Source organism: Loxodonta africana, chromosome 16 (genome assembly GCF_030014295.1).
Source record: "Loxodonta africana isolate mLoxAfr1 chromosome 16, mLoxAfr1.hap2, whole genome shotgun sequence".
NCBI classification, from domain to species: domain Eukaryota; kingdom Metazoa; phylum Chordata; class Mammalia; order Proboscidea; family Elephantidae; genus Loxodonta; species Loxodonta africana.
Genome location: NC_087357.1, coordinates 64452144 through 64476514, shown reverse-complemented (window position 1 = coordinate 64476514; position 24371 = coordinate 64452144). Strand labels below are relative to the sequence as shown.

Genomic DNA, 24371 nt, shown 5'->3' with positions numbered 1-24371 from the left:
AAAGGAATTTGGATTCTATCTTTGGCCAACTGGGATTCTATCAAAGGTTTCAGCAAGGGAGTGCCATGATCACTTCTGGATTTGAAAACTGTGTTTATAATGAGGAAAATGGCTTGGAGCAAGTAGCAACTAGAAGTAGAAAATCATTTAGAAGGCTATTAAAATTGTCCAGCTAAGATATAATAAGGGTCTGAAATTACAGAGGCGCTTTCAAAGGTGAACCAACCAACTAGGTGATTGAAAGGGTCAGGGGTGATCCTGACACATTCTACCTCAATCATAATCCAAAGAAATACAGTTCTTCAGAAATCAGTATAATTCATTTCAATCATTTTTAGCTGTGCATGAAGAAAATCCAAGAATGGTCATTTTTGTCTAGATATATAGTTAAAATGCTAGGGCTGTGACATTGGAATGGATCCCTGGTTAGTGCAAACGGTTAACGTGCTCACTCGCTAACCAAAAGGTTGAAGTTTTTTTTGTTGTTGTTTTGTTTAATTGTACTTTAGGTGAAGGTTTACAGAACAAACTAGTTTCTCATCAAACAGTTAATATACGTTATTCTATGACATTGGTTAACAACGCCACAACATGTCAACACTCTCCCTTCCCAACCCCAGGTTCCCTGTTACCCGTTTTCCGGTTCCCTCCTGCCTTCCAGTCCCTGCCCCAGGGCTGGTGCGCCACTGTAGTCTTATTCTGTTCCATGGGCCTGATCAATCTTTGGCTGAAGGGTGAACTTCAGGAGTGACCTCATTACTGAGCTGAAAGGGTGTCCGGGGCCATACTCAGGGTTTCTCCAGTCTCTGTCAGGCCATCAAGCCTGGTCTTTATTTTTGAGTTAGAGTTTTGTTCTACATTTTTCTCCAGCTCTGTCCAGGACCCTCTATCGTGATCCCTGTCAGAGCAGTTGGTGGTGGTAGCAGGCACTATCTAGTTTTACTGGACTCAGTATGGCGGAGGCCATGGTAGATGTGATCCATTAGTTCTTTGGACGAATTTTTCCCTTGTATCTTTAGCTTTCTTCGTTCTTACTTTCTCCCTGAGGGCTGAGACCACTGGAGTATCCTAGATGGCCACTTATAGGCTTTTAAAGCCCCAAATGTCACTCACTAAAGTAGAATGTAGAACATATTCTTTATAAACTACGTTATACCAATTGAGCTAGATGTTCCCCAAGACCATGGTCCCTATAGACTTCAGCCCAGCAATTTGTTCCCTCAGGGAGTTTGGAAGTGTCTATGGAGCTACCATAACCTTGCCTTGTACAAGTTGTGCTGACTTCCCCAGTATTGTGTAAAGTCTTATCCTTTACCAAAGTTCCCACTTATCCATTGTCTATTAAGTGTTTTTCCATCCTCACCCCTCTCCTCCCTTGTAACCATCAAATATTGTTTCTTTTTGTATGTAAACCTTTTCATAAGTTTTTACAGTAGTGATCTTATTCAATATTTGTCCGTTTGTGATTTACATATTTCATTCAGCATACTGTCCTCCAGATTCATCCATGGTATGAGATGCTTTACAGATTCGTCATTGTTCTTTATCATTGTGTAATATTCCGTTGTGTGTATGTACCACAGTTTGTTTATCCATTCATCTATTGATGGGCATCTAGATTGTTTCCATCTTTTTGCTATTGTGAACAATGCTTCAGTGAACATGGTGTGCATATGCCTATTTGTGTGATAACTCTTACTTCTCTAGGATTTATTCCTAGGAGTGGGATTGCTGGATCATATGGTTTTTCTATTTCTAGCTTTCTAAGGAAGTGCCATATCATTTTCCAAAATGGTTGTGTCATTTTGCATTCCCACCAGCAGTGCATGAGACTTCCAATATCCCCACAGCCTCTCCAACATTTGTTATTTCATGTTTTATTGTTTCGTGCCAGTAATACCGGGATGAAATGGTATCTCATTGTGGTTTTGATTTTCATTTCTCCAGTGGCTAGAGATCATGAGCCTTTCCTCATGTGTCTGTTGACTGCTTGAATGTCTTCTTTGGTGAAATATCTGTTCATTTCCTTTGCCCATGTTTTAATTAGATTATTTGTCTTTTTGTTGTAGAGGTGTTGGATTTTCTTGTAGATTTTAGATATTAGAACTTTGTCTGATTTGTAATAGCCAAATTTTTTTTTATGAGTCTGTAGGTTCTCTTTTTAGTCTTTTGGGGAAGTCTTTTGATGACCATAAGTGTTTAATTTTTAGAAGTTCCTAGTTATCTAGCTTATCCTCTGGAGTTTGTGTTGTTGATTATGGTCTCTATCCTGTTAATGCTGTGTATTAGAGCCTCTAGCATTGATCCTATTTTTTCTTCTATGAACTTCATAGTTTTGGGCTTTATATTTAGGTCTTTGATTAACTTTGAGTTAGTTTTTGTTTATGGTGTGAGGTATGGGTCCTGTTTCATTTTTTTGCAGATGGACATCCAGTTTTGCCAGCACCATTTGTTAAAAAGGCTATCTTTTCCCCGTTTGATGGACTTTGGGCCCTTGTCGAAGATCAGGTGACAATAGATGGATGGATTTACATCTGGATTCTCAATTCTGTTTCTTTGGTCAATGTATCTGTCATTGTACCAGTACCAGGCTGTTTTGACTACCGCAGCTGTATAGTAGATTATGAGGTCAGGTAGTGTGTGCCCTCCTAGTTTATTCTTCTTCTTCAATAGTGCTTTACTTATTCAGGGCTTCTTCCTTTTCCATATAAAGTTAATGATAAGTTTTTCCATCTCTTTAAAGAATGTTGCTGATATTTGTATCAGAATTGCAATGTATTTATAAATTGCTTTGGGTAGAATTGTCATTTTCACAATGTTGAGTCTATCTGTTCATGAGCATGGCATGTTTTTCCATTTATGTAGATTTCTTTTGGTTTCTTGCAGTAGTGCTTTGTAGAGTTCTTTGTATAGGTCTTTTACATCCCTGGTTAGAATTATTCCCAAGTATTTTATTTTTTTAGGGGCTGTTATAAATGGTATTGTTTTCCTGATTTCCTTTTCATCATTCTCTTTATTGGTGCATAGGAATCTAACTGATTTTTGTATATTTATCTTGTATCGTGCAACTCTGCTGAATCTATTAGTTCCAGTAGTTTTCTTCTGGAGTTTTTTTTAGTTTTCTATGTATAGTATTATATCATCAGCAAATAGAGACAATTTAACTTCTTCGTTACCAATTTGGATGCCCTTTATTTCTTTTTCTTGCCTTATTGCTTTAGCTAGGACTTCCAACACAATGTTAAATAGGAGTGGTGTAAAGGGCATCCTTGTCTTGTTCCTGTTCTCAAGGGGAATGCTTTCAGCCTTTCTCCATTCAGAATGATGTTGGCCATTGGTTTCGCATATATGCCCTTTATTATGTTGAGAAATTTTCCTTATATACCTATTTTTTTGAGAGTTTTTATCAGGAAAGGGTTTTGGACTTTGCCGAATGCCTTTTCTGCATTGATTGAGATGGTCATGTAATTCTTTCCTTTTCTTTATGTGGTGGATTATGCTGATTGATTTTCTAATGTTGAGCCATCCTTGCGTACCTGGTGTGAATCCTACTTGGTCGTGGTGTATTGTTTTTTGATACAATGCTGAATTCTATTGGCTAAATTTTGTTGAGAATTTTTGCATCTATGTTCATGAGAGATACTGGTCTGTAATTTTCTTTTTTTGTGGTGTCTTTGCCAAGTTTTGGTATCAGGGTTATGCTGGTTTCATCGAATGAATTTGAAAGTATCGCTTCCTTTTCTATGTTCAGAATTAGTTTGAGTAGTACTGATGTAAGCTCTTCTCTAAATGTTTGGTAGACTTCTCCAGTAAAGTCATCTGGGCCAGGGCTTTTTTTTGGTTGGAAGTTTTTTTGTTTTTGTTTTTAGTCACCTTTTTAATCTCTTCTCTTGTTATGGGTCTGTTCAGATTTTCAACATCATTTTGTGTTAGGGTAGGTAGCATGTTTCTAGAAATTTGTCCATTTCTAGGTTTTCAAATTTGTTGGAGTATAGTTTTTCGTAATACTCTGTTATGATCCTTTTTATTTCCATTGGGTATATTGTAATGTCCCCCATTTCATTTCTTATTTATGTTATTTGCATACTCTCCTGTTTTTCTTTTGTTAATTTGGCCGATGGTTTGTTGATTTTGTTGATCCTTCAAAAAACTAACTTTTGGTTTTGTTGATTCTTTCTGTTTTTCTATTCTCTATTTCATTTATTTCTGCTCTGAGTTTTATTATTTCCTTTCTCCTGGTGGCTGTGGGCTTCTTTTGCTGTTCTCTTTCTATTTGTTCAAGTTGTGTAGCTAATGTTTTGAGTTTCTCCCTTTCTTCTTTTTTCGATGCGTGCGTCTATTGCTATAAATTGACCTCTGAGGTCTGCCTTTGTTGTGTCCGAAAGGTTGTGGTATGGTGGGTTTTCATTCTCATTTGATTCTAGGAATTTTTTGATTCCATCTCTGATTTTTTCCATTACCCAATCATTTTTAAGCAGGGTGTTATTAAGTTTCCATGTAATTGATTTTTTTTTTCCTTACTCTCCCTGCTCTTAATTTGTACTTTGATGGTGTTTTGGTCAGAGAAGATACTGCGAATTATCTCAATGTTTTGGATTTTGTTGAGGGTTGCTCTGTAGTGTAAGGTGTGTTCTTTTCTGGAGAACATTCCATGTCCATTGGAATAGAATGTATACTTTGCAGCTGTTGGGTGGAGTGTTCTATATGTGTCTATGAGGTTAAGTTGGCTGATTGTGCTCTTTATTTCTTCTGTATCTTTGTTGAGTTTCTTTCTAGATGTTGTGTTCTTTACCAAAAGTAGTGTGTTGAAGCCTCGTATTATTATTGTGGAACTGTCAGTTTCTCTTTTCAGGAGATTGGAGATTTGAGTCTACCCAGAGGCACCTTGGAAGAAAGACCTGATGATCTACATCCAAAAAATCAGCCATTGATAACCCTATGGAGAACAGTTCTACTCTGACACACATGGGGTTACAATGAGTCAGAGTTGATGCAAGTGCGATTTTTTTTTTTTTTTTAAAGAGGGTTGGCTCATCTTCTGAATTGTTTCTGTTTTTATATTTAAGCTAAATATCAGCAAGAATCAAGTAGGAAAATTGTTTTCTCATAGTTTGAAGTGTTGAATCAGATAAATTGGATCAGCAGTGGAACTGAGAATGTTATTACGAAATACAGCCTGTCTTGTATTCATGACTCCATATCCCCACCGAGGGTTCTGCACCAGTACTTTTAAAGGTATGTGTCACTGTGAAAGCATAATTTCAGCACAACCACATGTGTACACAGTTGTCCAATTGCAAGAACAATGAAACACCAGAGACTAGAGCCTTTGCAGTGTACACATAAGTACATTATAAGTTAATAGGTTAATAAAACTCTAAAACTGAAGTCACAGTATACTGCACAGTAGTTATTTCTAAAGTTAGTGTGTTTCCTTCATATTTAATGTATTTCCCTTTCATAAAAATAAATAAGAGAGTATCAACATAATTTTTCCAAGCAACCAATTTCTCCCCTCCTCTACCCTAATAACTTGTTGAAAGTACAGCACATGTTGTATGTTACTGAGTAGAAAAGCTTCATTTTACTGTTACTGTTATATTTTGGTGAAATCTGAATGCTGTTACTAACACTGCTACACCAGTGACTCCTATTTTTCAAATTCGGATCACTTTTGCTGTAAAGGCAATAGTTCTCATTATTCTTGACTCTCCTACAGAATTTGACCTTTTGAAAAGATCTCCTTCCTCATCTTGTGACCCTTTAATGCCTTAGTTTCCTACCTCATCCTCTGATAATTTCTCCCATCTCTATCACCTTTACGTTACTCCTGTATCTGGGTATTTTCCAAAAGTGTGTTCACTCTTCTGTCCATTTTCTTCCTTTATTTCTTTCCTACTCCATAATTACCCATTCTCTGCTTAACATTCCCTATAAGGTGGGATTAGGCTTTGTCTCATCTCTACATCTTTGCACATATTATTGCCTCTTCCTAGAAAGTATCGTACCTCTTATTTTTCTACTAAAGTCTACCTATTTTTTCAGGTTTCAGCTTGCACATCACCTCCTTTGTGATGTGTTCCTTTCCTTATGAAGTTGGCTGCCACTCCCATGTGGTAGACATCATCTTGTGCCCACCTTTACAATAGCTCCCGTGCTATGGTACTTGTATTTTGGAAAGTCTCGTATCCATTACAAAGAAATGTGATCCAATAGATTGTGGAAATTATCAAACAATAATCATTAATGTTATACGCAAGTAAAATTTTGCTGAAGATCATTCAAACGTGGTGGCAGGAATACATTGACAGGGAACCATCCAAAATTCAAGCTGGATTCAGAAGAGGATGTGGAATGAGGGATATCGTTGCTGATGTCAGGTGGATCTTGGCCGAAAGCAGAAAATACCAGAAAGAGGTTTACCTGTGTTTTATTGACTATGCAAAGGTATTTGACTGTGTGGAGCATAACAAATTATGGGTAACATTTCAAAGAATGGGAATCCCAGAATGCTTAATTGTGCGCATGTGGAATCTGTGTGTAGAGTAGGAAGCAGTTGTTCTAACAGAATAAGGGGATACCACATGGTTTAAAATTAGGAAAAGTGTGTGTCTGGGTTGTATCCTTTCATCGTACTTACTCAATCTCTATGCTGAGCAAATAATCCGAGAAGCTACACTACATGAAGAAGAACGTGGCACCAAGATTTGTGGAAGGCTCATTAACAACCTGCAACATGCAAATAATGCAACTTTGCTTGATGAAAAATAAGAGAACTTGAAGCAACTACTAACAAAGATCAAAGACTGCAGCCTTTGGTATGGGTTACACCTCAGCATAAATAAAACAAAAAATCCTCGCCACTGGACCTGTAAGCAACATCATGGTAAATGAAGGAAATATTAAGGTTGTCAAGGATTGAATTTTATTTGGATCCACAATTAATGCCCATGAAAGTAGCAGCCAAGAAATCAAATGATGTATTGCATTGGGTAAATCTGCTACAACAGACCTCTTTAAAATGTTAGATAGCAAAGATGTCACCTTGAGGGCTAAGGTGCACCTGGCCAAAGCCATGATATTTTCAATTGCCTCGTGTGCACATGAAAGCTGGACAATGTATAAGGAAGGCCAAAGAATAATTGACACCTTTGAATTATGGTGTTGGCAAAAAGTATTAAATGTATCATGGACTGCCAGAAGAAAGAACATGCCTGTTTTGAAAGAAATACAGCCAGAATGTTCCTTGGAAGGGAGGATGGGGAGATTTAGTCTCACGTACTTTGGACAAGTTATCAAGAGGGAACAGTCCCTCGAAAAGGACATCATGCTTGGTAAGGTAGGTCAGCAAAAAAGAGGAAGACCCTCAACAAGATTCATTGACACACTGGTCACAACAATGGGCTCGACACATAGCACAATTGTGAGGATGGCATAGGACTGTGCAGAATTTCATTCTGTTGTATGATCACTTTGAGTCAGAACTGAATATATATTTGATGTAGTGAGTGAATGAATGAGTGAGTGAGTGAATATCTACTGGTGAAATTCTACAAGCACTCAAGTCAAAGCTCTAATTCCACTTCTATCTAATGGACATTCTCTACCAAATTGTGCATGTGAATCCAAATGATCAGTTCAAATACCATTCTTCCCTTAGCATTTAGGTAAAGGTGCTCTCTCTGCTCTCTAAAGCCTACTGCCCATTATTCATTCTTATGGTATTTATTGTATATTGGATTGCATTGTAGTATTATGTAGTTACTCATCCCATTGAGTCATCTAAAGGGTCTTTAAAGGCAGTCACAAGTTATTTTTGTATCTCCTGTAGCTCTTGGTGCATTGGCATTCAATAAATACTTTTAAAATTAAATTATTACCAAAAGATGAAGCTACATGTGGGACATTTAACTGGTTTCCTTTTTGTTAAAGGATGAACATATCTAATCTTTAAAAATATATCTGTCATCTGCACAATGATAAATATTCCCAAAGAAATTACCATGTAAACATTCTACATTTTTATAGGTTATTAATGCTGCACTTGCTTTGGCTGCAAGACCCAAGAGCCAAGTGGTCAAAAACACGATGGAAATGTACAAGCGCACATGGGAGAATCACATACACGTCCTCACCGAAGCTGTAGATGATATTACGAGCATTGATGACTTCCTTGCTGTATCTGGTAGGTTTTTGATTTTCTAAATTATGAATTAGCTCTTGTTGATGTTTTCAGCAGGATAATAGTCAATATAATTAACTGTATGCAATATAATGAGATGTTTTTATTGATGGACTTTCTGAAAGCAATGTGGTGTTATGTAGTAGCAGCAGGTGTGCCACTAGTGGTTCTAGGATTATAAGCCTCATGCCCTGTACTCCTTATAATTCATCAGTTTTTATTATATCTCTAAAGAAAACTCTCAGTCATGGTCAAAGCATAATAGAAAATGGTAGCTAGAAGTCATAGGCTCTTCCTGGCTTTTACAATAAATCAGCTTTTATTTTGTTTTTGCTCTAATATAACCTTTTGTATTCCCTGTACTTCTTTCCCAGCCAAATTCTAGTAAACTACTCAGGAAAATGTATGTGTGTATATATATATATGGAAAAACATTTCACTGATTTGAGATTAAGATACTTCAACAAGCAGCATATATTTTTGAGTGGATCTGGTGTCAGGAATTCAAGAAACAAATCTAAATATCTAACTACAGCAAAGATAGAGAAATTCCCTATGAGACCCAGACAAGCCTCTCATCACAGATCAGAATGGCTTCCCACAGGATCATGAAGTCACTGTCATAAACAGCCAACCTCAGAAGCATAACTCATGTTTTTATTAAAGTACTGTAACAGCAAAGAACTAAACACTTGTTGGCCTTTTGTTTCCTCTTAAAAGGCAACTTAAAACTTCTCTTTAAAGTTAGTTATGTTATCCCCCTCCTCCTCCCCCACCCTTTTTTTGAGAAAAGGAGTTTCCTGGAATGTGATAGTAGTCTTTTAGAAAAAATGCAAACACTTATGACTAGCTAACATCATTTTATTTTTTAGTTTCTTGATGTTGTATTTCTGTCTAACCTGTCAAGTCCATTACTTTCATAAATGTATATATGCCCGTCCAGAGCTATTGCTTGTATTTTTTCATAATATGTTGATAAAAAGAAAATATATGCTAATGAATAATTTTAAAATAATTTCACTTCTGTAGAATAACCTATTTTGAAAATACAGAAAACGTATGGAGAAAATATAAATAGACTCATATTCCATATTCAGGAATTTACGGGTGGAGCAAATAGTTAAGCATTCAGTTACTAACCAAAAGGTTGGAAGTTTGAGTCTACCCAAAAGGGCCTCTGGAGAAAGTTCTCGTGATCTACTTCTGAAAGATCTGCTCTGAAAATCACCTGCACAGTCCTTCCCTGAAACACATGGGCTCTCCGTGAGTCAGAACTGACCTGGCAACTTGTTCATACCCCTCGTTCAGAAATAAAACGATGGACATCTGATTTATTTCTTTCAAGCGCTTTTCTATGCATTTTAAAAATACTTTCAAATAATTGTGCTACGCCATATATAATTATTTGCTTTTTTCACATAACACATACTTTTCAAAAAATCATTTTAGCATTACTGCTTTTGCTAACATTTAGATAAATCCTAATTTTAATTATTAGAAGCAAAGCAAAGTTAAGCATGTTTTTGTCTATTTCATATTCCCTTAGTATATATTTTGAGATGTGAAGACAAAACACATCTTATATGGGGACAGTCTCTTGTAATTTAATTATTAAATGCTATGTTTGTTGTTAGGTGCCATTCAGTTCGTTCTGACCCATAGTGACACTATGTATGGCAGAATGAACCACTGCCCGGTCCTGTGCCATCCTCACAATCATTGTTGTGCTTAAGCCCATTGTTGCAGCCACTGTGTCAATTGATCTCTTTAAGGGTCTTCCTTGTTTTTGCCGATCCTCTGCTTTACCAAGCATAATGTCCTTTTCCAGGGACTGGTCCCTCCTGATAACCTGTCCAAAGCAAATAAGATTAAATCTCACAATCCTCACTTCTAAGGAAATGCTAGGTTCTGTGTTTTAGCTGGTTCTTTTGGTTACAAGGCAAAGTAACCTACTTATACTAATTGATGTAAAGGCAGTGTCTTAGTCATCTAGTGCTGCTGTAACAGAAATACCACAAGCGGATGGCTTTAACAACGAGAAATTTATTCTCTCACAGTCTAGTAGGCTACAAGTCCAAATTTAGGGCATCAGCTCCAGGCGAAGGCCTTCTCTGTCAGCTCTGGAGGAAGGTCCTCGCCATCAGTCTTCCCTTGGTCTGGGAGCATCTCAACGCAGCAACCTCAGGTCCAAAGGATGAGCTCTGTTCCTGGCACTGCTTTCTTGGTGGTATGAGGTCCCCAACTCTCTGCTTGTTTCCCTTTCATCTCTTGTAAGATAAAAGGTGGTGCAGGCCCCACCCCAGGGAAACTCCCTTTATGTTGGATCAGGGATATGACCTGAGCATGGATGTTACATTCCACCCTAATCCTCTTTAACCACAGGCAGAGATTATGATTTATAACACACAGGAAAATCACAAAATGGAGGACAACCACACAATACTGGGAATCATGGCCTAACCAAGTTGACACATATTTTGGGGGGACACAATTCAATCCATGACAGGCAGTTTAATATAAAAATACTGAAGGCACGATAAGGAGACTCACCTGGGTACAAAAGAACAGGAACCAAAATTGACAGGACTTGGGTGATGCGGGAAAGCCTGGTGGTATAGTAGTTAAGTTCTATGTCTGCTAACCAAAAGGTCAGCAGTTTGAACCCAGCAGGCGCTCCTTGGGAACTCTATGGGGCAGTTCTACTCTATCCTATAGGGCCGCTATGAGTCAGAATTGACTCGATGGCAACAGGTTTCGTTTTTTGTTTTTTGGGGTGACGCAAATGGTTTGCTGTCAGCTACTAGCCTAAAGGTTGGTGGCTTCCATAAAGAAAAACTCTACGAGGCAGTTCTACTCCGTTATGTAGGGTTTGCCGTGATTTGGAGTCTTCTCAATGGTAACGGGTTTGTTTTTCAGCTTCTTTTCATGAGAGATTCCTGGGTGTTGCAAATGGGTTAATTCACTTGACCCCTAACTGAAAGTCTCAAGTCTGCAGTATAACAAGAAACACCTCGGAAGAAAGGTCTGATGATCTAGTTCTGAAAAATCAGCCACCGACACCCTATAGAGCACACTTCTGCTTTGATACTCATGGGGTCACTGTGAGCTGAATTGACTGGACCACAGCTGGGAGTGGTAGTGAGTCATGAGAGCTGTGGGAGGTCCAGAATTTCAGGAGCCCTGGTGGCACAGTGGTTAAGAGCTTGGCTGCTAAACAAAAGGTTGGCATTTGAATCCACCAGCCACTTCTCGGAAACCCTTGTGGCAGTTCTACAATGTCCTGTTGGGTCACTGTGAGTTGGAATCAACTTGGTGGCAACAGATTTGTTTTTGGTTTATGGGTCCTCAAAACAGGACCCCGTGGTTTTTCCTTTTTGTGCTGAATTTACTGGCACAGCAACCTTCTGTGTCTGCTCCTTTCCATGGATTACTTTGGTGGTTCACAATATTTTTCCTGCAAGTAACAGAAAACTCACATAAAAATTGCTTAAGTAGTAAAAACTATTTAATTATTTCATGTAACTAGATGTGGGAGATAGTTGGTCCCAGGCTTACTCACCGTAGAATACTAGGGACTTGGATAGGAGCAGTCCAACTCGTAGGGAGGAGTATTTTATTGCAGACATAGTTCAGAATTGCTAGTACAGGGTGATAATAAAAAGCAGACTAATATTTAATCTCTTACAGTATTGTTTTTAAATTCTCTACAGACAATACATCTTTTCATTTCCTCTACCCAGTGCAGACTACTCTTATTGCCCTGCCCTTCAGATGCCTGGCATGATGGTGGCTCAAGGCTATTAATGCTCTATGTCAGCATCTCTGGGTTCTGTTCACTTTCCCACATGGCTGAATCTTAAAGCATTACATCCTCACCCAATACCACCTAAAGCAGAAAGGAAAGGGGACTTGTGGCTTTATCTTATTAAGGAGGAAATCCTCCCCATAAACCTTTTATTAAAATTTCTTACTTGTCATTGACCAGAACTTGGTTCCATACCCACTCCTGGACCAATTACTGGCAAAGTGTACTGGGATTTCCACGATAGGCTTAGAAAATGCTGATAAAAGTTGAACTGATTAGGAGGCTGAGGAAGAGGGGAGTCCTGATAATTAGCACATACCAATTTCTGTGGCGTAAATACTTCCTTGTGCGTAAGCTTCCGGCTACCAAGGTGATGTCATTAAACTCTGAGTTGGGAAGAGATGCAGAGAATTGGCTATTGTGCGCTGATATAAGCAAGTTCTAGCAGCCCATTAGGATCCCTGGTGGTGCGGTGGTTAAACAATCAGTTGCAACTAAAAGGTCATACTGAAGGGTACTTGAAGATCTCTTTTAGTTTATATCCTAACTTTCTCTTAATTTGCCCACTTTTTTCAAAGTCCACGGATGCCACTGCAGTTAAGCCACCATGTTGTACCTGAATTATCACAGAATTCTCCTAATAGAACCCTTAGCTTCCACAGTTTTGCTTGAATGCCCACAATAGATATTTGCTGAATGAATAAAAGCATTTATGCCTCTTTTTAATTCTGCATGAAGATTAATTTTTTAAGGTTTATGTCTTATGCTGTCATTGACTGTGTTCAGCCTTGAAATGACTATTTAAAACATTCAAATTATAAAAAATAACTTTCAGCATTAATCATTGCAATGATCTGTGACCTTGACTTAGTGACACAGGATAACTGATACTGTCATCAAAATCCACTAACAAAGAGCTCTTTGTTTATGACATTTTAGTGAACGTGATCTTTGACTTCTACAACCTTATAATCTATATCATTTGGCAAAGTAAAATGAAAATAGTTTTTCAGTTTTCTTCCATAAATTAATACCAAATGAAAACATAATCATCCTAGCAAGATCAAAATGTTAATTGTGCACAAACTAAGCACTATTAAATCCCAACACGGCGTTTATGGAATAGAGGTGGAAGATGACCAATACAGTTGGCCTTCCATATCCGCAGGTTCCACATCTGCAGATTCAACCAACCGCAGATAGAAAATACTCAAAAAAAAAAAAGTGATGTGTACGCATACCCTGCTGTAGCCTACCTCCATTTCATAAGCCCTCAATCTCTCTCCAGCACTCTTTGTTTGAGCATTGTTTGCCTCGAGTCTGATGTGTACTGTGTAGTTAGTCCTACAACGGTTGCATCTATACTGAACATGTCCAAACTTCTTTTTTTCTTGTCATTATTCCCGAAACAATACAGTATAACAACTATATGCATAGCACTTACATTGTATTAGGTATTATAAGTAATCTAGAGATGATTTAAAGAATACAGGAGGATGTGCTTAGGTTATATGCAAATACTATACCACTTTATATAAGGGATTTGAGCATCTGAGGATTTGGGTGTCTGGGTGTCAGGGGATCCTGGAACCAATCTCCCAAGGATACCAAGGGACAACTGTATAGTGAATATCTATGGAAAGATGAATTATATAACGTAAGTACATATTACCTATTAACATATAAATTATACAATATAATAATGATGACCTATTACTGTACTCTGGTGGTGTACTAGTTAAGAGCTATGGCTGCTAACCAAAATGTCAGCAGTTCAAATCCACCAGGTGCTCCTTAGTAACCCTACGGAGCAGTTCTACTCGGTCCTATAGGGTCACTATGAGTCGGAATTGACTCTACAGCCACAGGTTTGGTTTTTTTGTTTTATTACTATACATTGAACATATGTATCTCTTTAAACTATACATAGTTGAGATTTTAAAAAAGGCATCACAATATGAAGTGCTTCAAATACAAATATATCCTTTTAAAATTGAGAGTTTTAATTGTATTCTTCAAAAATGAATTTTGATAAAACTGTATTGAATATCCACTACGTGCATGACAGTATGCTGAGAAATGAAGGAGGAATTAAAAGTGGAAAAGATATAACAATTTTTTTTCCATGGAACTCACAGTCTAATGTGTATAAACCAGACTCTAAATGAAAGCTGGACAATGAACAAGGAAGACCGAAGAAGAATTTACACCTTTGAATTGTGGTGTTGGCGAAGAATATTGAATGGACCATAGACTGCCAAAAGAACAAACAAATCTGTCTTGGAAAAAGTACCACCAGAATGCTCCTTAGAAGCAAGGATAGCAAGACTGTGTCTTACCTACTTTGGACATGTTGTCAGGAGGGATCAGTTCCTGGAGAAGGACATCATGCTTGGTAAAGTACAGGATCAGCAGAAAAAAAGAAAACCCTCAACGAGTGGATAGACAAAGTGGCTGCAACAGTGGGCTCAAGCATAACGATTGTGAGCATGGTGCAGGGCCGATCAGTGTTTCATTTTGTGGTACATAGGGTCTCTATGAGTCAGAACTGACTCGATGACACCTAACAACAACAAAAATGCTATGAAATGCTACTTGATTGTCAGGGTATTGGGGAAAACATTTTTAAGGAGGTAGTTGATGAGTTGGGCCTTGAAGACATTGGAAAAGCAGCACCCCAGAAAGAGAGAAAAGCACGGACAAATACCTATGAAGGTGAACGGTGGGCTCAAGGAACAGCACGTTGGCCAGGATGGCAGGAGCATAGTCAATCTAGTACATCTGGATTAAGATTGGGCTTGAAAAGTTAGCAAGTAATAGAGCCTTGAACTTTTACAGAAAAGGCGAGTCATCTAAGGTTTTAAATGAGAATATCATAGACTATATCAGTTTTTCAGAACACTGACTCCAGATGCCAAAAAGTATTCTTGAGAAGTAGGTGGTATAGAGCTAAATAATGCTTTAATTGCTTTAGAAGCGAAAGTAAAGTAAATTAAATATAAAACAGGTGTTTCCTCATTTTCCAAGAAATTAAAGCATAAGATTGACACATCTGAGGCGTAACAATAGGAAGGTGAGGACCAGCTTGATGACTGGAACCACATTAGGCTAAATAACTCGGGTTTCCATTTACCAAGAAAGACACTTTTCCTCATTTGGCTAATCTGGTGATGACCTGCAGCCAGGATCTTCTAAGCCACTGACGGTGGTGAGTTACATGCAGGACGGCCTATGCCACTGGCTAAAAAAAAAGACAGACTTGTCATTGTTATAAATTATATATATATATTCACCCTGGATTCTCTGAGATTACATTTTCATGTAATGATATGCAGTTCTATGATCATTTTGGAGACTGAAGAGAAATTGTAGACACAGCTTTACGTAAGTCATGAAAAGACAAGGAGAAAGCGTGCATTCAAAAATGATTGAATAGGCTCCCACAAAGTAATTCATTATTGCTCTATTGGTAATTACATTTTGAATTACTGCCTGTATTGACATGGCTAAAGAGTAGTTTCGGCATGTGAACTGGAATTTATCACATGTTTTCCCATGCACTAACAGGTAGGTTCACTGAAGACAATCTCATTTGAATGAACGATAGGTATACTGCAGGACTGTTGTTTGAATATGAGTCAGATCTTTAGAAAAGCCATCGTTGGAATTCCTTTTTTGACTTTGTCAAGATTAGTCAAATTAAAGAATTTCTACCACAACTTTAATGTAGAGCTGGAGTAATCGTCAATAACCTTGCTGATTGCATGAATAGTGCTAAGGGTTTGTATTTTAGACTTGCATAAAAATATAATAAATATTTCCTAAATTCTGTAGATGTACTAGGTAAAAAATAATAAAAAATATTTTTTTATTTTTTACCAGCTATGTACTTTTATGTACTTATAAAGGCTCTGTATAATAAAATACAGTTTTCATAAAAGATTTGCTCAGTTGTCTCAGTGACTGAATGTATGGTATTAAAAAACATTTGCCATAGCCATATGTATTGATATAGACGTTCAACCAAAAGAGAATTAAAGTTAGTCTCGTAATTTCATTTGCATTCAGTTATGTCTGGGCATTGTCTCAACTCTAACCCACTGCCGTCGAGTCTAAGCACATACAATTAATCAGCTTAATTTGGATTAATAAAAGTTCTTCATATGGTGAATCTTATGGGTAATTTTAGAGAGTATGCAAGGGATTGGAAGGAAAATTTCTCCTTCTCACCCATTTCCCACTCACTAGTAAGTCCAAGATATGATCGTTGTATTATTATAAATGCTTGCTTTCGCCTTATAACATAAATTTACTAGTAGAGAACCAGCTGCTAGAGATTTCAGGCTTTCATAATGCTAATACACTACCTGTCACATGGTAGCTTTAGAATATGACTATTAAAAATCTAAACTAGAAAAAAAAAATATGTACTTAAAGCTACCAAAAATCTAACATTTAATTGTAATGTATTGATTTTTAAAATATTCATTGACATCTAGACTGATGGCCAGACAGCTCCCAATAACTTTTTTATTTTAGTTGATTTTAGAAACTTTCAGTTGTGGATAACACTTAGATGTATTTTTTTTTTTTTAATAGTTGAACGTTACCTGTGAAAACAGTCATGAGCAAAAGGAATATATTTGCTTTTGCTGTATCTAAATAGGAGCCCTGGTGGTGCAGTGGTTAAGAGCTCGGCTGCTAACCAAAATGTAGGCAGTTTGAATCCATCAGCTGCTCCTTAGAAACTCTATGGGGCAGTTCTACTCTGTCCTGTAGGATCGCTCTGAGTCAAAATTGATTTGACGGCAATGAGTTTGGTTTTTTTTTTCTGCTATCTGTCTTAGTCATCTAGTGCTGCTATAACTGAAATACCACACGTGGATGGTTTTAACAAAGAGAAGTTTATTCTCTCACAGTGCAGTAGGCTAGAAGTCTGAATTCAGGGCGCCAGCTCCAGGGGAAGGCTTTCTCTCTCTGCCAGCCCTGGAGGGAGGTCCTTGTGATGGATCAAACTTCCCTTGGTCTGGGAGCATCTCAGTGCTGGAACCTCAGGTGCAAAGGACACACTCTGCTCCCGGCACTGTTTTCTTGGTGGTATCAGGTCCCGCTGTCTCTCTGCTTGCTTCTGTCTTTTATATCTCAAGCGAGTGCCTCAAGACACAGTGCAATCTTGTAGGTTGAGTCCTGCCTCACTAACACAACTGCTGCCCATCCTCCCTCATTAACATAGAGGCAGGATTTACAATATATAGGAAAATCACCCAATACCAGGAATCATGGCCCAGCCCAATTGATACACACATTTTTTGGAGGACGCAATTCAATCCATGACAGTATCTAAAGAATTGAATATAACAAAATTTAAATCCCCATGCCATTATTTAATATTCCTTGAAAACTTGAATCTACCATACTGTCTTGATCGTGATTTATGTATTTTGTATTTCCATAATAAATTGTATATAAATCCTGTTCACCTACCTACATGAGAAATTTCATGGAGACAGCCTTGTGACTTGACTCTTTGTGAACTAGGTTCTAAAATATTGTTATTTAAAAATGTGTAAGGTGTTTCTGACCATTTCATCTTAAGCTAACATCATATCCAAAGTATAAAAAGCTGCTAAGGAACAATGGAAACTTATTCTAAACTGATAAATCAGTTATAGCTTCTGTTTATCACATTTAACAAAAAATATGTGGTGACAGTGTTGCTTAAAAGCACTTTAATAAAGCATGGTATATTTGTACTATCACTGTTTAAATAAATAAGTTTATAATTTTCTTGCATCAATATTTTTGTGGTTCCATATTGTTCGTGTTTGTTTTGTTTTACTTTAGTACATGGCTTTTTTTTTTTTTTTACATGTTTTTCATAAGAAATGCTACCATTAATATGTGCAGAACCATTTATTCCAAGACCTTAATATTTCTGCAATCATTGTCCCACCAGGAGTGACTTTCGCTGGTATAATCGTGTTTGATAGACATAAACCTATCACAGAGAACTCTGAATTTTTCATAGTTTCAATTCAATAAATGGTATAGTTGTGGCTGCCTATTATCTCCTATAAAAAACTGTGCTGCCTCTCAAATTATTTTCTGCATTTTTTTCTTTTTTAATGTCAAAATATGGAGGTCATGTTTAGACCATGATTCTGAGTTTTCCGTCCAGAACCTTCCTGAATTAGGGAGAAAGATATACCTAACTCTTAAGGCTGGCTCTTGATTTGTTGCTCATTCCCCTGTTGAATCAAATAACAAAAACTCAAGTCCCTTGCTCTATAAATCCATGAGTGTTCATGCAGACGCAGCAGGATAATTTTGTATGGTTATAAAAAGGCAAAATAAAAATCCCTTTGAACTAGATTAAATATGATTTTAGTGGTAAAATAAGACTTTCTCTTTTCCCTCTATCCCCTGGAAGTTAGTGAGATTCTGGAAAATAAATGTAAAAAACAAACAAAACCCATAAAATTAGTAAAAAATAAAGTCAAAGGAGAAGCAACTAAAAACCATGAATGTGTACCGACTGTTAGATTTTACTTCATTGCGGTGCCTTATACAGTGCTTTGTATTTTGCAGATACCTAATAAACATTTAATTAAATCTGTTTTACTTGGATAAACTCCCATTTGATTTCTACAACAGCAGCCTCCAAGTGAAGGAGTGCAGAATTTACTGACTATATTTCAGAATTACTGAACCCAAGCTTTAGAGTAAAGCCAGTATGTATATGTAGCATAACTATTCTAAGCAGATTGCAAAAAATTAAGCATAGCTATGCAAAGTGATTTCTTTTTGATGTAGTACTGTTTCCAAATCAGGTCTTCTCCTAGCTGTATAATTGCACAAAATGATCACTCTGCACCCTTCACAAAGGTAAAAGATGAAGCTTATTCCCTCTAGTGCTCAAGGTTTACGTGCTAAGATCTTTATTTCCTAATGTAAAACCTGGTGTGTTTTCAATTTGATTTTGTAATTCACTGAATTTAAATTTTTCTGCTTAATTAGGCACTAACAAGTGATATGAAATGTGGGATGTATGTCTTTCAAAAGTTTTATGTCACGAACCTAAATGATTGCCATGACAGTAGAGAACACTTTAATGGGCCTTTGGAAAAAGAACTGTGAAGAAAAAATGAAAATGCTGTACTTTTAATAGCATCTGGCTAAGCACCATTAAATTGTCAGAAGTTTTAAGTAATATGTAAAAATTCAGTCTATCTGGCAATGATGCGTATGTAAGGAGCCATAAGGAAGCACACCTTGATTAGATTTCCATGAAAGATCAGCTTTTTTTCCCCCTTGAAACTATAAAAGGATATTTTGTGGAGATTCCTCTTGTTAGCTTTTTTTTTAAAAAAATATATAAAAAGCCTTTAAAATTTTAAAGATTTTGTTGTTGTGAAGAAATATTGCTAATCTATAAAACAAGACTAAGAAGAATTCCTTGTGCATCTAAACAGAGGTTACACTCACTGATAATAAAATACCACATTTCTACTTCTTTGACCCAGACCGTGACATTTTAGTATAAGAATGAATTTTAAATACTATTGTAGCAGATAAATTTGGGAATTGACCCTCAAAGAGTTACAGGCATGATTTTTTGATGTATATGTTTTCTACAACGATAATCCAATTACTCTTGGACTTTTAGTATCCATGTCTTCTGGCTTATGACTAGTTCAATTCTAATTCTCTTGCTATGTGTATCTCTTCTATTTCTTTTGAAAAATGTGCACCAATGCAACTGATATGTTGGAAGATGGTGGAAAATTCTTTCATTTGATTTCTTACTGCCTTGTGGCGTATTTGGTATAGAAAAATGAAGAAAATGTGATCTTGTATTACTGTTTTGCAATAAGTGACCACATAACAGTTATCATCTTTAATACATAATATGCCATATCAGAGTACAGTTTGATTATTATTAAAAGAAAAATTATCCCTAAATAGCATTTCCTCATGGGATGTAATTTTCTGTCCTTTTTACCATACACATCTCAATCTGCTGAAATTTTCAGATTAGAAAACCACTTTCTCCTTTAAAATTTTATCATCTAGTCCTTTTCTATGCTCCATCATAATTTGGAATTTACGCTATAACTTTTGTCACTTTTTGCCTTATAGTTTTTTTGTTTGTTTTGTCTTTCGCATAATTTTGTAATTTCTGGAGGGTAGGAATGTTATCATTCATCTATGTCTCCATATCACTTAGCACAGTGCCTTGTGTTTAATAGGATGCCAATAATCTGATACCTTAGATTAGTTTATTCAATGTCAACTAAGATAAGGTGTTGTATCCATGCCGTAAAACTAAGACAGTTCCTTCTTTGGCTCTTACCATTGAAGAAATAAATGACAACCATGCTTTAATGAGCCAGCCTTCCTTTCCAATGCTTCCTTATTGTCCTTAGAAACTGAATTTATTTTTGTCATTTGGGGACCTTGGAGATTCTGTAAGAATGTTCTGATTTTTTCTAATAGATTACTTAATTTAAATCTGGCATTTATCATATGGTAATATTTGCATTGTTTTTTTCTGTATTATTATGGTAATAAAATAGTGATTATGTCATTTAATCAAACTGGAAAACACTTCCTTGTCATATTTTAGATATGCCATTTACAAACGACTTTATTAGGATATTTTTGTTTTATTCTGAGCATTACATAGTTAAGTAATTTCCTTATAACATCTACTAACCCACTCAATTATTCCATGGAATTAAAAAAAAACCAGGTTCATATTTTGACATTGGCATGATTTTCAGGCTATGGATGGTGATACTAATAAACATGGTTTTCTTAGGATTTTAGCGGAAGGTTTTCAAGTATGCATCATGACTTATTTGGCTTAGCTAAGGTCCAATTAACCTAAGTAAAAATAATACAGAAAATAAAGTAAAAAAATCAAATCATCTCTTTTTATCTATCACTCTATGCTATCTAGTTGTTAGGAAATTTCCTTCAGTTAATGTCATTACTGCCTAATGCAAATAGTTTCTATATGTGAGCTAAAGAAAATGACTCGCAGTATATTTTTCCTTTCCTGTATAATGAAGCTTAGCTGAATTTCCAAATTATGTAGGCTCATTTATATCCTGGTAATCATCAGCGAGATGTAAGGAATCACAGTTGGTCATTGATTACTGCATTGATCTCTGTATACCCAGACAGTAATAAAATATTTTATAACCACTATCTTTTTCCTCCTGAATCAGTCTTTTTAAATTCATATATATTTGATAGCAGTAAGTCTAAATCCTGGTTATTTAAAATGCATAGTAATATCAAATTTCTTATCATTCATTAATCTAATTCTTAGTAAGTGTTGATTTCTTTTCCATCCTTCTGGAGAGTAATCCTAGAATGTGACTGCTAAATTGGTGGGATGGATTCAGAACTCTGAGTTTATGGGCTATCTATGGCATAATTTTACCTTCCTAATTCAAAGTGGTTTATGCATATGCCATGCTGTGTGGTCAACATGTTAATATACCAATAAATAGGCACATTTGCCTGGAAGCTGATGGGGTATAGGGGGCAGAAATTTGCTACAAACTGGTGATTTGGTAAAACAGCATCGAATGCAGGCACCATTTCTTTCACCCTTCTCCTCAGTGTTCCCCAACCAACTTACAACAAGGGACAGACAGTTCCAGCCTGTCATCTTGCAAAGGAAATTACTGTTGATCATTTGGCCTCTTTCACTTACTAGCTATGTGGCCTTGGGAAAATTGCTTCTCACCCCTTGTTTTTTTATTCTGTAAAATGGGAGTAATAACTTCTGCCTGACAGATCATCTTTGGAACTAAAGTAGACAATGATTCGGAAAGTGCATAGCAGAGTGATTGTGTCAGAGTCCCCTCAACAATATTGGTTGACTCTAGATCAAGGTTACTTAAAAAATGAATGTCCTGATCCTTCCTTCATTCAGGACACAGGAGTCATTACATTTCCTGTTTCCTAACGTTCCAATCTCCGAACAATCTTTATGTCTGATAGAGTAATTTCTCATCTTCCATCTACTGCTCCTTTGCTGGTACCAGGCTTAAGGAAGAGTTTGGGAACATATTACTCTAGGTGGCTTGTTAATCAGCTTCACAACTCTTTGTTAACGTAAGTGTAAGTAAACTCTGCACCTAATCTTGGGACTATTTTTAATACAAATGTTGTGGTTGTTGTTAGTTACCACAGAGAGGGCTTAAACTCACGGAGAAAATCTACTATCACTTAAGAGGTGTGTTTGGGGTGATAATTTCTTTTTTTTTAAAGAATAGTGGTACTGGTTGCACCGCTTGGTGAATGTAATTAATGTCACTGAATTGTACTCTTAAGAGTGTTTGGAACAGCAATTTTTTTGTGATAAATATTTTACCACAATAAAAAAGAATGGTGAAATATAAATTCCATAAGGAGGATTTGTGATATTGGAATTTTCAGTGTGTTTCCTGTTGTCTCTGGGAACACATGGAATAAGAAATGTCAAATATCCTGGAATTCTACCTGGCCGTATATTCTACCCAAATCCACTCCCCTTGAGTTGATTCAGACTCATAATGACCTATAGGACAGAGTAGAACTGCCTATAGGGCTTCTAAGGCTGTAATCATTAAGGAAGCAGACTGACACATCTCTTTCCCCAAAGAGTGGCTGGTGGGTTTGAACCACTGACCTTTCTGTTAGCAGCTGGGTGCTTAACCATTGTGCCACCAGGGCTCTCTGTATCTGCTATGTATGGCTTTAATATTCAGTTGGTTAAGTGGACCTGATTTTCTTTTCTGTTGTTTTTAAATTGATGGTTTTATTTCATATTTACATAGATGGTTGGGCAATGAAGAGCTCTGGTGACACAGTGGTTAAGAGCTCAGCTGCTAACCAAAAGGTTAACCGTTTGAATCCACTGGCTGACCCTTGGAAACCCTATGGGGCAGTTCTACTCTGTCCTATAGGGTCGCTATGAGTTGGAATCAACTCTACAGCACCAGGTTTGAATTTTTTGGTTTGTTGGGCAATGAATTGTGTCTCCAGCTCTCTGTGGAAGAACTTGTTGCATTAATAGCATAGAATTTGTAGTCAAGACCCAAGAAAACTAAAAAGAACCAGGTGAATCAGAAAGTTCACAGACACTTAACTTCATAAGGAATTAAATGGCAAAGGAGATGCAAGCTACTGCTTTCTTAATGTTTTGAGCATATTTGTTGAGGAGAGCAGATGGGTGTGGATTTAGAAGGATTTTAACAGCTCTTATGTGTTTAGAAGTCTATCAAGGGCTCTTGGTATCAATGCATTACTTTTGTTACAGACCATCTATCTCTGTTCTCTATGCCATTGTAGTTTTGCAAAAGAAATGCAACTGGTATTATAAGGCTGTTTTATATAGTGCAGCATATTGAATTATTATTAATTGCAGGGGAAAACATGCTCTGGTTAAAACGTTAGTTTCCTGTTTTATAATTATATCACCATTGATCTTTTAATTGTTCCAGAAGAATATTTTGTATCCTTGCCTTATTCTTGTCTTGCTCTTTGCAAATTTGATCCAGCGGTTAGTAATATTCTCACTATATTTCCCTAGAGATGATCTGTGCTTTTCAGTACAACTTGGTATGTTCACAGTTTTCAGTTCCTTTTTCAAGATTTCATAAACCCCCCAATTCGTATTAAAGAACAAGGAAGAGATAAGCCCAACTTCTTAGGCCAGATGGTGAGAAATCAGGTAACAGAGGAAAAAATGAAAAGCTATTCAACACCTATTTTGCTTCTACCATCTCTGACAAGGAGAGTGATTTTTAAACTAGATGAGGTATAACATGGTTTGTTATACCCCATAGTTTACTATTCCAATCAATGGGATGGTAAAAGTACCTGGCTGCATTAAATTATTTCAAACCTCAAGGCTAGACAAATCACATTGTAGAATTCTGAGAGAACTGGCAGATGTTGATGTAAAACTACTTTCAGTAATTTTTTGCAGAACCACAGGGAATAACTAGAGAACTAGAGAACTAAAGAAGGGAAAATACTAGAAGTAGGGAAAACACAGGTGGTTACTAACATCAATTGCTGAACTTCCGCAAGCTTCTGGAATCAGTTTAAACAATCTAAGAATGTATATAACAAAGAAGATCGTGATTCACTAAGAACCATAATTCTTACACTCCAAGAATTTTCTTCTCTGATAGTTGATAAAGAGATGAAGAGAATTGTGCATAAATAGATGATGTATAGGAATTTACAGGATGTTTGGTATAGTCATGATTTCCTTGTAGAAAACACTGAGAAAGGTAGAAAAAGGGAGTTTGCAGTTCCACAGCCGGTGTTGAATAACAGATCAATGTCTGTTTAGAAAGAGGAGACTAATATATGTGG

At 36.7% G+C, this 24371-nt stretch overlaps 1 protein-coding gene across 1 annotated transcript in view; it reads left to right on the top strand.

Annotated features, from left to right (window-relative positions):
* CTNNA3 (catenin alpha 3) overlaps positions 1-24371 on the top strand; it is a 1776048-nt gene that overhangs the window by 1176748 nt on the left and 574929 nt on the right. Inside the window, exon 10 of the mRNA XM_003409035.3 lies at positions 8029-8185. Coding sequence (XP_003409083.2) covers positions 8029-8185 — 157 coding nt within the window. The remainder of the gene's footprint in view (positions 1-8028; positions 8186-24371) is intronic.